The sequence below is a fragment of the Macrobrachium rosenbergii genome, chromosome 37 (assembly GCF_040412425.1).
Source record: "Macrobrachium rosenbergii isolate ZJJX-2024 chromosome 37, ASM4041242v1, whole genome shotgun sequence".
NCBI classification, from domain to species: domain Eukaryota; kingdom Metazoa; phylum Arthropoda; class Malacostraca; order Decapoda; family Palaemonidae; genus Macrobrachium; species Macrobrachium rosenbergii.
The window spans coordinates 31,782,374-31,796,536 of NC_089777.1; the positions used below are offsets into that span (position 1 = coordinate 31,782,374).

Below are 14,163 nucleotides of genomic sequence, written 5' to 3' on the forward strand. Positions count from 1 at the left end.
TTCGTTAGCAACAAAGTGGATGGAGCGGCTAGCAAATTATCTCCTAGTGCATAATGCTAAGTGTTCACGTGTCCCAGTTTGTTGGGCCATTACAAGGTTAGTTGGGTTTGTGGCAATGAAGGAAAAAAGTAAATAATTCTAAAAAATAAAAAAAATCATAAAATACCACATATTGTCTGTCAGGAGTATATCGAATATGACATTTTGTTAAACTGATCAAGAATTGAATGTATAAAGCTTGCGAATTTCGTTTTAATTCTCACCAAATCAGTGTTTCGGAGAGTAAATAAAAATTTGAATATTAAAAATTGTGGAAATTTATCGTAAGGGACATCAAAGAAAAAACTGGGACGATATCAGAGTTGAATTGAATGACTTTGACAACTCTGATTTGAAATGATTTCAGTAACATTTTCTAGTGAAACGGTCAGAGCTGTTAACTAAATATGAACAGTTCACAACATTGGGAGAATAAAACCTAGTTTAATATGAAATTTCATTATATACAGGTCTTATTTGTAAGCAAGTTTGTTCCAATCCAGAGGCTTATTAACAATAAGGAACCAATCCTATCAAAAATACACTTATTCGCTGCAAGAAAATCGACTGGTTATGGACTTAAGATTAGATTATGTCAAGTCTGCTTCTGAGAAATAGGCTGATTGGATTATTATGTGAAGACACATGAAGATAGTGAAGTAGATATCCTGTGAACGTTCTCTGCTGACTGTTGGATGAACTTTTCCATAGTCGTAGGACTACAGGTAAAGAAAATTTTTCCATAAAGTTCTGAGTTACATAAACCTTTACATGATTATACTGGCATAATTCAGTTTTTGAACTTGGGACTTTGTCCACTTAAGTCTCGTCGATGTAACTTAGAAAGCCGAATGAATTGTTCCTGAGAGAAATACCTAAAGATGAAATAAAATATTCTGATTTTTAATATTAGGGCTGATTGTTTACATCCAAGGGAATGTTGTCTTCCCAAATAAATAGTTCAAGCATCGAAAGCTCTCTTGAAGAGGAAGCGTAACGAAAGTGCCGGACGTAGTTTCATATGCAAAGAAACTTTGACTTGTCTGTAACACGTGGCTCTTAATTATTTAATGTCCACTACCGCATAGCTTCGCAGCTAATAAAGTAAATGATTATTTAACTAATGATAACTAATAGCGGGAACACAAGGAAATAGAGATAAATAAAAAAAGGAAAATTGCTGCCTAGAGGTTTCTCCCTGAACTGATCTATTTTGAGCAGAACTTGCTAAACTGGCACTTTTACGCAATTCGGTACACCTAGAACAAATGTATACAGCTCAAATTTTGAACGGTGTCCCGCAGCAGTTATTATCTACTGATAAAAAAAATCGAAGAATTCACCAGGGCTAAGGTTGTCAAATATATTATAGTGGTCCAGATGTCCAAATCCCTGCCTCAATCTAAAAAACAAAAAATGACATGAGAAAACTTTTCGAATTCATTTTGTGTCTCTTCTCGCTGAAGGGTTCCATGAAAATACGATAGCTATGCTTTAATAAAGAGGATGGTTTTGTAAAAATATACGAAGGGAAAGTTAAAGTAACAGAAAAACTGTTAGATGAGCTGAAGAACATGCTGATAATAACAAATATAAAAACAAAATTTTCGTATCTCAAAAATAAAGACACTTACCACGGACTGAGTTTGAACCCTGATGCAATAAGTGAAATGATTTTTCACAGATATCACAGTCAAGGTACAGTTATCACACTCAGTGTCAGGTTAAGATTGGGAGAAGTGTCTTTGCTGCAGGTATGATGTTTACATGAAGATGGACATCATGTTTTTCTCTATCGTGAGAAAAGAATAACTTGAAGCTTACGTCAGTGGGTTTAGATATATTTATTTGTTACATAAATAATAACTGAAATGAGTAAATACAATTCTGAATGAAGAAAATGTGCTCTTGAAAAGTGCAATAACTGATTCCTACCCATGTACTTTAAATAATGATCTCCAAAAAACATTTCCCACACAGTAAAATCTGTATTTTATATCTTTATCTATTCTAATTTCCAATGTTTTTTTGTTGCACGAGATAAAAAAAAAATCCCACCTTAAGAAAGGCTGTTTCATCACGTCATTATTGGGTTAGGTATATGCAAATTTGAGCAGCCGATAGTTCTTAGGTGTTGTCGACATGAGGTCAGGTTCCGCATCTGAATAACAACAGGCCACAAAAAAACAAAAGGCCTCTCCGGGGCCCCTTCCAACACGAGATTCTCACTCTTGACTTTCAAATGACGCGCCGCCCACCATAATGGCCGGGTATTGTGATGATGATGATGAGTGCGGTCGGGATGTGATGAATTTTGATGGACGGCTGCAACACCGCTGCGCACGGAATGGCAAGGGCACGGATGCACACACACACGCACACACACACACATATAAACCTGGAGGAGGGGTACCACCCTTCCTACCAGACCAGGCCGAACATCCTTCTTTATGACTGAAAACGGCCTCCTCTAAACCCGGCCAAAAGGGAACACAAATTACCTCATAATGACACACATGGAAGTTCTGAAAGTGTTATAAGCGAATACATCTCGAGAGGAGGCGATTGCAAACGAAGAGAGGGAATCGCCGATGGGAATCTGCGTGAGGTACACGGGGGAAATGCCCTCGTGATGTATCGCATACCACAAAGCATTCGTGTTTTTCTTCGACGAGAGATTAGGCAAGGCTTTGTTACAGATATGTGCGAAATTCGAATGCTCACTAACGCTGAAGAGTGAAAAGTGATTGTTTCCAAATCGCCTTTCTAGTTTTTTATCCACTAAATAGACAGCTCTTCCTATCTTTCTCTTTTATTTATCTCTAATATATATATATATATATATATATATATATATATATATATATATATATATATATATTTATAAAAATATATATATATATATATATATATATATATATATATATATATATATGTATATATATATATATATATATATATATATATATATATATATATATATATATATATATAATAATACATACAGTACATATATATGTGTGTGTGTCTGCGTGTTTGTGTGGGTGTATTCGCGCGGGCGTGTGCACAGCAGCATTATGGAGTTAATCGACAGATGAATGCGTGTTAGGCTAAATATGCAATGTTGATAATTTGCTAGATAACTAATAGCAGCGGAGCTATAGTAGTAGTAGTAGTAATAATAGTATAACTGCAACAACACTACAGCGATAACAGTAAAGCATGGGTAACCGTACTTTCCATGAATTTATACTAAATTAGCCTCGAATACTGGAGTTTCTGTTTACTATCCTTAGAAACAACTAAAGTAAATCCTTTTCATAGACTTTCATTAAGTAATAACAACGTCAGCATTAGCTGCACCAGTTGGAGATGGCTGATCGTACTTATCTGTCCTTCCCGTCAGGGAAGCTGTCTTTGACTTAACAAGCATGGAATATGATTTACATACATAACAGCAGTAACAGTAACCTACTCCAAACGTCCCCCCCCCCACCGTTCACCACCAGCTCCCATTTTTTTGTGTATGTAGCGAAAGAGTATCATTACCACAGATGATTTTACTGGAGACAAATTTTCGAAAGTCATCAAGTCCGGAAAAAAAAGAAACTATTATAAGTGAGAATGACTGAGGTATATACCACACTTGATTAGCCTTTCATGACTAATTCAGTTATTTGGTAAATGAGAATCCATAATAATTACTTTGTCTCTTAATTGCAGCCTGCTAACTAGCACAATATTTATTTCAGATGTGGACGTCGGGGAGAAGTGCGTGGAATAGAAGACGGCGTGAGCGAAGGGTCTCCCCTTCGGCCTCCTTCCCCTTCCAGCACTACGGGAGGAGGAGACGCGCAGCCACATGTTGCTCCTCCGCCAGCATCTCCCGTCAAGCCGAGAATTTGGTCTCTAGCCGACATGGCCTCCTCATCTTCGTCGCCAACATCGCCGTCGTCTACCTTAGCCGGTGCCGTGGGCAAGATGAGCGTCCATCGACCACTCCACCTTGAGGCGTCACCATATGCCCGTCCTCTGCCCATGGCACCCCGTCTCCCCTCTCCTCAAGAGGCCCTTCTGCAGGTATACGCCAAGTCCCTAGGGCTGGCGCCCCACCACGCCCACTCTTTTCCGTCTCTTCCTCCAGGCCTTAACGGGCTGGGCTCTCACCTTTCTCCTCCAGGGCTAGAGGCTCCCCTGCCAGCAACTCTGGGGGCACCTCCTTATAGCACAGCGCCATTACAGCCACCCACTATTAGCAGACCAGTGGCAACGCGCCCAATGCCGCCCTCATCGCCCACCTCTCTACCGCCCTTGCATCATACTCTACCAGGGGGAGCTAAAATCACGCCGGCGCCGCCCCCAGCACATCGACCAGAGGGTTAACCCGCTGCCCTTTAGCCAAGGGCCCGAGACCTCATTTCGGGTTGTTCACTGTTAGTAATCTTAAGTTTACGCTCTCCCAGTGCTTGGTGAAGCTTTAACTGTAGAAATTCAGGAATTATTTAAGGTAGTGACGGCGGGAACCCCATTGGACTCGAACAAGAGAACCATGACGGTGTGGGGTTTCCCTTTTAGAAAACCATCATTCATTCCCTAATGTTGCAGAACATGTAGCCATGTGAGAAATCATTTTCCATTTATAAAGGAGTCCACCCCGCACCCACGGAAAAAAAGAAGAAAGACTTACCCATGTGTAAGTGAATCCCGTTAGAAAAATTACACCTAAAGATGGACTCATTAGGAACTATTTTCACACGAAGGGTGGTGGTGGTGGTCACGGTGAAACCTCATTAAGCTAAACAGCGTTTCTTTTCATAAGTGTTTCTCTCTCTCTCTCTCTCTCTCTCTCTCTCTCTCTCTCTTAATCTCCAGTGATGCGTGTTTCTTCAACTCGACTTTCTAGGGAAATATTAAGAATTTCTGCGCCAGGAGCAACAGAATAAGAACGCTAATATTTATTGAAGAATCTTTTGTTCAACTCGCGAGTGTTTACTGGGTAATGAAAACACAATTTATGTACGAATGAGAATGCCAAAGGTAAATTAACGCTTTTTAAATTTGGTGAGAACTTCGGAAAAAAGGATGATCATATACTAAAAACGGTGCTTAACACAAAACAGCAAGGTTACATGTATATATGTCCGTGTTTTATATATATATATATATATATATATATATATATATATATATATATATATATATATATATATATATATATGTATGTATTTATATGCATGTATGTATTATATGGAATTATGTACAATATTTACACAATGGTTGCACCTTTGGTCTACAGTGTCAACACAGGGCTAACACTGCAATCCTCAGACACACAAGAGGAGAAAACCGTAGACATCGCTGAAGTGAGGAAATCTTATTCTCCACAAGACTGAAGTGAGATCATCTCATTCGCAACAAGCCTGCAGTGAAAATTGATTGTTTTCCACAAGACAGAAGTGAGAAAGCGGACGAGACAGTTGTGGGTGCGCAAAGAGTCATTACGTTAATTACTTGGTGAAGGAAAGTAGACTCGAGATGACCTGTAATCGAAAAAGGTCTCACTTCAGTTACTCCATCGCAGAAAGTGTATTTTTACTTCTTTTGAGGAATTCCGAATGAAAAGTGTGATTTTTTTTTATTTCTCGCCAATGCCAGGAAACTGCACAAGTGCCCACACAAAATATGGAAGTTAATTAGTAAGAAGCATCCTAAATATAGATCGATTTATAATTTTTTTATGGACTGAGTTTCCTACTAAGGTAGCCATAGGCGTCTATTTTCAAACCTCTCAACTCAAGTAGTTTGTTTAATATAAAATGTTTATGTGCTTTGTAAATATATTTACAGCATTTCCTGATTAGTTCAGTTTATTCATTAATTTTGTAATGGATGACTTGTATATTTCTCAGATGTAATCAATATAAAAAATGTTAAATTGGAAATATTAATTCTGGTATTTTGTACCAAAATACAATGTTTTACAATTTGACCTCATGGTGATTCGTTCTATAATGAGCCACAGACATTTCAAAATACAAAAGGAAAAAAAAAGAAATTGAATGCATAGTTATCAGTATATTGTTACAAATATAGTTTCTATTTACTATTATTCCAATTAATTAATTTTATGGTGATAAGTTCTCGAGACTTTCCTCTCTCTCTCTCTCTCTTTCTCTCTCTCTCTCTCTCTCTCTCTCTCTCTCTCTCTCTCTCTCTCTCTCTCATGACACGGTTCTTGACAAAACTGAGTCCACGTTTTTACGTCATCATAATACCATGAGTGTTTCAAGAAAATTGCCAATTTTATTTACATCGTGTAGAATTGTGTATATTGTTTAGTCAATGCCGTTTTGGTTCGTTGAGAGTTTTTTTCAGTTTCTTTGCCGAAATATAATACCATTCCGTAAAAATTTTGCTAATTATCTCCTTGCAAAGGTTTTACGCAAATGTATGTGCGGAAGTATGTATATATAAAATACAGGAAGAAGCTAATCTGTACACACATATGTATAATAATGTTTTTATGAATGTACACATACACACGTAGACACGCCGATCTATGGGCGCGCGCACGCACACACACACACACAATATACATATGTATATATATACATGTGTATATTTATACATATATACACAAACACACTCACCCTCACATAGACACACATATATATGTGTACATAAATATATATGTATATATAATATACATATATACATATATATATATATATATATATATATATATATATATATATATATATATATATATATATATATATATATATATATATATAAATCAGTATCAGGGACTGCAAAACAGATCTTCATGGAACCATGAAGTGAAGTGAAGGCTCCCTTCACCCCGTGATAACTTGCTTAACAATGAAAAGGTCAAGATTGAAAATATACTTGACATAATGAAGTTACGAGGAACTTCGTGCAAAATCCACGGCAACATCTGATAAGTAACGAAGAAGAGTAAAAGAAAATTAAATTTAATCTTAATTTCAAATCACCGCACTTAAATAGGAGAATATATGAACAAATAAGCAAGCCAGCTAGAAATAAAGGTCAAAGTCATTACGAAGACTTCTTTTATTTCAAGACCGGATGAGTCAATGTCGAATAGAATGCGTCGCTCAGAAAAGAAAAAATCTGGCGGAACGTTTTCACGTTTCATGAGTTTGAACCTTCAGGAAATGAGGGTTAATTTGCTACAGTAAAATTTTTATGGAGTAATTCAGGTTGTCTTTTCTAAATAAAATGAAGAACGACAGACAACTGAACCCACTTTAAATTAGCTAATTTGATAAACGATTAATAGCATTACTTCTTTAAAGATTACTTAGTCTGAATAATTTTAAAAATAAAACAAACTTTTTAACTTTATGGTTTTAAGAAATTACTTTAAGTGAAACTTTGTCGATGAAATTTACTTGATTACTTGCTAAAAGTACCAGTGAGGAAAATGTACTGGATTCTGGTTTCCAAAAACGAATGGATATTTATCTAGAACTTGTTTTCCATTTAATACAGGCAAAATATTTGGTTTTCATTGTTCCGTTGTACATTCAGACGTTCTTAAAAAAGTAAAGGTTACGTATAAGCAAGCGTTATTGAATGCTAAAGTAAACTGAGTGGTGCGACGATAGCAAATCTCATAGACTCCGATATATAAACTTACCTACATTATATATATATATATATATATATATATATATATATATATATATATATATATATATATATATATATATATATATATATATATATATGAATAACACACATCACTGACACATACACACACACACACACACTCATTCACACATATGCATACCTACACACACACACACACACACACACACACATATATATATATATATATATATATATATATATATATATATATATATATATATATATATATATATATATATATATATAATGACATAACACTTGTGCGTGCACATGCATGCAACACATACCCGTAACTAGGAGGTTCATGCATTATACCTTACTGTTATTTGTAATTGGAAAATATGATGACCTTAATCATTAGCAAAACAGAAACTTCAGGAACTTCTGATCAGTGAAATGATGAAAATGTACCCATAACGGTGGCAACCCTGTATTTTCATTATAATATTTGGTAATAATAAAGACAACGCTCTCTTATCAGCATTTAAAAGCTCAAGTTTAAATCAATGATAAGTAGTGATTTCACATGGCGAGCGATACTAGTATTATCATTTTTATTGATTACAGTTCTTTGCTACTTAATGAAGAGAAATCAAGCATCAAAATGGAAATAAGATTCATGGAGCGGAGAGATCATCAAATATTTTCTCACGGCTGTAAAAAAACCAAGGCAATTTTTTTCTACCCAATGCTCTGAACTCGCGGTATACACTCACCATTTTCGTCTTTTTGCAGCAGGCCAATAAAGCTCATTTTTTTCTTCTAAAAATTCCCGGAGTGACCCGAATTTCGCGCCGCTGACGGAGGGTCACTCGCACACATGCAGTATTAATAATCATCTACTCGGAGTTCAAAGGCTTTTCAGTTCTTGGTACGCAAGATTTGTTTCCACCTTTTAAAGAATTATAAGAGGTAAAACACTCGTGATCAAATATCGTATGCACAAAATGAAATTCATTCACTTCACGATACTTTTGTGAATAACCGTAGGTAGACAGACGAATGCAGAAAATGAATCTTTCCTTCTCGCGGGAAAGGTTTGAATTTTCTCCGTCAGAGCAAAACAAACTTTCGGTACCAAGACCGTAAGGCTCAGAGTCCCGAACCATTTTTTCGTATTGTCCGTAGGAGAAACTGTCCTTCACTGTTCGATATTATTTATGTGATATTGTGCGTTAGACGACATGCCATTGTAACCCTGCCCTTCTTGCCCGGGGTTAAACACAGTCATATTGACTCTGCATCTTCTTAGAATATTGTAATAAACATATTTCCAATCTAAAATAGGTGTTGTTTCATAATAAAATGTTTATAGAGTAATGGCGTGTTCTTTATCCCCTGACGTTCGAGAACTGTAAACAATATTAAAAAAATATGAGTGGCTTTCATGGGCTGTGAGCTATTCATTTAACCCGCTGATTTAACTTGATGGAACGATTAAAATACGACTTCACTGACTACTCTTCCTTGTGCACCTGATAATACTGATCGCGTACTGGCTCAGAACTACAAAAGATCCACTGTTAATCACGAGTGGGCGAGGTGGACATCTTTCAGTGGAGAACAGGACATGAAGGACATAAACATAAGAATAATGCAGAGAGTTACATCCTGCAAGAGAAGACGGTTACTAAATTATTATGAATTCTAATGTGTATATATTCATAATATATATATATATATATATATATATATATATATATATATATATATATATATATATATATATATATATATATATATATATATATATATATATATATATATATATATATATATATATAAAATATATATATATATCTTGAGAATAAGCTTCGATATTTACATTCGAACTTTTTTGAGCCCTGTTGGTTAACTTATCGGTAGCTCACTACCGAGAGGCGACTGATGAAATACTTGAATTTTTTGTTCCTAAGGGCGAAGCCGAAGGATAGTTGGGCGGACAAATTCAAGAAAGTTGTTTGTAGCTCAGACCTGAATAAATCAGTGAACAGGTAGCAAATGAAAGGAGACGCAAGTTGGTTTTAAACACGACGGAATCGACAGGTCCGCCTCTCAAAAGAGGAAAGATTATAGGAATCTCGAAAAACAGGAAAAGGAAGAGAATTCCTAAGCTGACAAGACCCTGTTCACGGAAAAAAGGAAAAGTAATTTCACTTATGCTAGAACGACCTCCTATATAAGAAGGAAAAACCATCGTCTGTTTTCTGGTCTTGTTATTGATACTCCTGGAATTAATAATAAACAAAGTCTATGGGACACAAATTCCAACAATGGAATTACATCATGGAATTGCTAATTTGTTTGAAATCTGAACTTCTTTCGAAAGCAAGAAGGATTCCCAGCACGGTATCCGGCTGGCCTAGATTAAAACGACTTCGAACTAGCGCGGGTCCTTGTCCTAGTGGTAAAACTAAAGGGAAAAGGAGCCTGCTGTGGACCCTGGCCAATAAAAAAAAGTATCTAATACACTCTCCTCTTACACCCATTTACTGACAGACTTTCTTAAATGCACAAAAGGACTTGTTGTTACCAGTTTTTTCAGAATCGTTAGAAAGTACATTCTGAAAATAGTGAACTTAGAAATATGAACTCTATAGCGATGTTTTTCTTGCTATTCTACTAAAAACATTTAATAACGTTGCGGAATAGTTTCTTGTTCAAATGCGACAACTTTGCAATTGAAAATATTAAAGTGAAAGTATGAATTATCTGCCTATACACATTCACACAAACACAACCACACGCATATACTGTGTGTGTATATATATATATATATATATATATATATATATATATATATATATATATATATATATATATATATATATATATATATATATATATATATATATATATATATATATATATATACTGTATATATATATATATATATATATATATTTATATTATATATGCATTTATATATGTATATTATACATTATGTGTATATATGAACATTAATTACTAACAAAACGCTGAATATCAGCGTCCAATCAAAGTTTCTGCAAGAGATTATAAACATGTTTATTATGGCTGTATAAATATCAAAGGTAATACAAATCAGAGTCATGACTGATAATTTATTACGCAATGAAAACCGGAGTAACGCAATGACCCGTCACCTAAAGTAAACAAAGAGGCAGTGCATGGAATTCAGATGATAACAGAATTATTCCTATTATATAATGTTAATAAAACCAGCACCAAATTTCACCTTCTGAAATACACTTGTAGACAATAAAGCCAGAATGGGAATAAAAGAACTATCTGAATTAGTCTATAATGCAAAATAAAGCAAAACAGTGACTCACAACCTCAATTATAGACACAGGTAGGTATTGCAAGGCAATCAAGCGATTGATCAATTCATATTAGATATTCACACCGAAATAGAGACAAAAGGTTCCGAGAAACGATTATAGGTGGAGCATCTTACTAATGACGAAAAAATGTCCCTATCGCTGGCCCAAGAGGAAGAACAATGGACGATTGTGTAACGAGGAGTGGGTCTCGAGATGCTACAATACCCCCCCACTTGAGATGCATATACAAAATCCCCAACAACAATTGTTGCTTTCATTGTGGATTAGCCAGGGTGGGGGTTGGGGGGTTCGAGGGTCACCTCAAGGGTTAAAAAGGTCGCGCTTGACCTCTAGTTTATGGTGCGATACAGATGCTTTCATTAAAGTCAGGGGAAATGCTTGAAGCGAGGAGCACCTTCCAAAGACAATACCCCAACAGGTACTTAAGGAACCACTGGCTGACTCAGTCTCTTGGCGTCAAACTGAGAGAGAGAGAGAGAGAGAGAGAGAGAGAGAGAGAGAGAGAGAGAGAGATTTTACGAATGCTTTCACGCCGGCGGTGTGAGGATTACCTATACTAGGGTTTCCCGTTTTGATGGTTTACACTTTGACTGTACAATAAACATTCATGTCTGTTGCTTTCTTCACTTCTTCTTCATTCTCTTTCCACCCTAGCTGCTGCCCATAACGGTTGACTGACAACTAGGTACAAAATTCAATGCATGGGAAGACTGTATTTTAGGAACATACGTTGTCCAGTTTGCAAATCAAATACTCGTCACTCACTTTATGAGTTGAGGTCCCTTACCACCGTGCCACGAGAGAGAGAGAGAGAGAGAGAGAGAGAGAGAGAGAGAGAGAGAGAGAGAGAGAGCCATCAGAAACCTGTTTGCTTTTACAAGATGCCTGTGGATAAATGAAGAGGGGGTCATCCTCCAGAAGAAAATTTGTAAACTTTGGAGGCGCAAGTGTGCCTCGGTTATTAATATAAGCAAACTGTGGAAGTGATGTTGTGTTATCCTAACTTCACGAGGGCAACTGAGATTCTTTTCGAAACGATAAATATGAGTTATTGCTTACAACAAAATGCATAGTTTTCCTTTCTCAAAAATAAGTTTTTACAACTGGCATCAGGGAGATTTCTTAGCACAGCAATGAAATGATTTTTCACATTCCTTGAATAACAGAATGGTTCATCAGTAATTACATGTAAAATACTGATGATCACTGACATGCCGGAAAAATAACTTTTCCAAGATACAAAGCGTAATATTATAAAACAAAAATGTCCCCCCAGAAAAAAAAAGAAGATTTACGCTAATAATGGAATTCGAGAAAAATCGACGAGACTAAAACATTAAGAAAACATGAAATATGGCTTCAGATACGATAAGTATTAAAGAAAATTATTTAATTCTTATATATCTTTCACAGATAAAAGCAATACAACTCGGTTAGAATGAACCTATCTTAAGGATCAATTAAAGTGATGAATGTATTTCTACTGAATGAACAACATAAAATTAATATAATGAAAGTTATTCAGAAATTAGAAAGAAAAAATCTGGTATGTTGCTGGCAGGAGAGAATATCTGGTTTTCAGGAGAGAGAGAGAGAGAGAGAGAGAGAGAGAGAGAGTCTAGAGAGAGAGGCTTCAAAGTTCTAGAGAGAGGAGTCTAATGGCCAGGCTTCAAATGTTCTATTTAGAAGGAGTAAATAATGGTTATCTTATGGGGAGAGAGAGAGAGAGATTCTAAGGTACAGGTATTAGCCAAGAGTTGTTAGAATTATGTAGAACAGTTTACCTAAGGTAATGAATAGGTAAAAGTAGACTTAGAACAGTAAAAATCCAATGAAGAAGAGGCAGCAGATGACGAAATCTCATCTCAAAGGGGAGTGAAAATGTACTGAGACTTCCTCACAGTTCTTAAAAAAAAGTAAGCAGACAAATTGGATATTAGGACAAATCGTAACAGAGATCATGGTGAAGAGGATATTAGGGAGAGCTGGTACGAAGTCACTAAGAAAGGAGGAATAGAGAGGATGCTAGAGCACTGCTTTATTTCCTGTGATGTTCATTTGATTTATCACTATCAGCTCTATTTAAAAACTGTAATTATAATAATCTGGGAAAACGTTTTTCCTTTCTCTGCAATAAAGAATGACTTGACAAAGAATTCAATGTTAGTTACTGGTAAATGGGTAAAAAAAAATTATGTCAATGAAAAAATTACAGCGATCTTGCCATGGCAGGTGAAAAGATAAAGCTGAATTTTTTTTTTTTTATGAAAAAGAACACCAGGTACAATGAAATCCTGTGAAAAACGAAACTACAATGCAGGATTTATAGAATGGCATTATTAAGGACGTTAACAAAAAATGATAGAACTTGATCGCAATCATGCTAGATCTTTTTGATGAATTATATGAAGATAACGATAAGGCAAGCTTGGTCTTAGGCATGGCAGTACTTCATCAAGCGCTCTTGCAGACAGAAAACTGATTCGGTATTAAGGAAAGTAAAGTGTTCTGTCAAATCCTGACGCTTTTTGAGAGACATACACATATATTTCAAATTTGTCCTTTCCCTTTGAACGTTTGGATACAGAGGATATAAATCTTCCAGCTCTATTATTATCGGCGCATCATCAAAAACGTATTAAAGCGGGTAGTATCTGGTCTTTATACCCATTAACAAGGTAGCTTTAGCGGAAAAATGAGCATTGAGAATATGCACATCCCTGTAGCCATTTCCTGGCATTTATGCGTAGATAAATACGGAAAACAATGCTTTACTGGTATTAACCGTTGTTCTTATTCACTTCCATTTTGACATTATCAGAAATACCATTAAACGACAAGTGATAATATTTCAGACGAAGTAGCTAAACTTTCATCTTGAGCATCTTTGCAGAGTTTAGCTTTCACATGAATGTGATTATGAGGGAAATAAAGAATTTGTACGACGAAACGTTTCAATTATTTCAAAAGGGTTTCTGCAACAAGTTTACAGTTTAAAGCAAATTCTTAGACAGGAACACCAAATGAATACAATCAGTTAATGATAGTCACCTGCGCATCTATTTACACGAGAGATAACTGTTCTTAAGGGTGCTCTCAA

The 14,163-nt window shown here is 35.7% G+C and overlaps 1 protein-coding gene and 1 long non-coding RNA gene across 2 annotated transcripts in view; one reads left to right on the top strand and one right to left on the bottom strand.

The window, feature by feature from the left end:
* The window catches only part of LOC136825451 (putative iroquois-class homeodomain protein irx-1), a 204,381-nt gene extending 199,662 nt beyond the window's left edge, over positions 1-4,719 (top strand). Inside the window, 2 exon segments of the mRNA XM_067081923.1 lie at positions 3,792-3,800; positions 3,803-4,719. Coding sequence (XP_066938024.1) covers positions 3,792-3,800; positions 3,803-4,422 — 629 coding nt within the window. The 3' untranslated portion in view covers positions 4,423-4,719.
* Positions 1-14,163, bottom strand: part of LOC136825452 (uncharacterized) — a 236,904-nt gene that overhangs the window by 77,366 nt on the left and 145,375 nt on the right. The window lies entirely within an intron of this gene.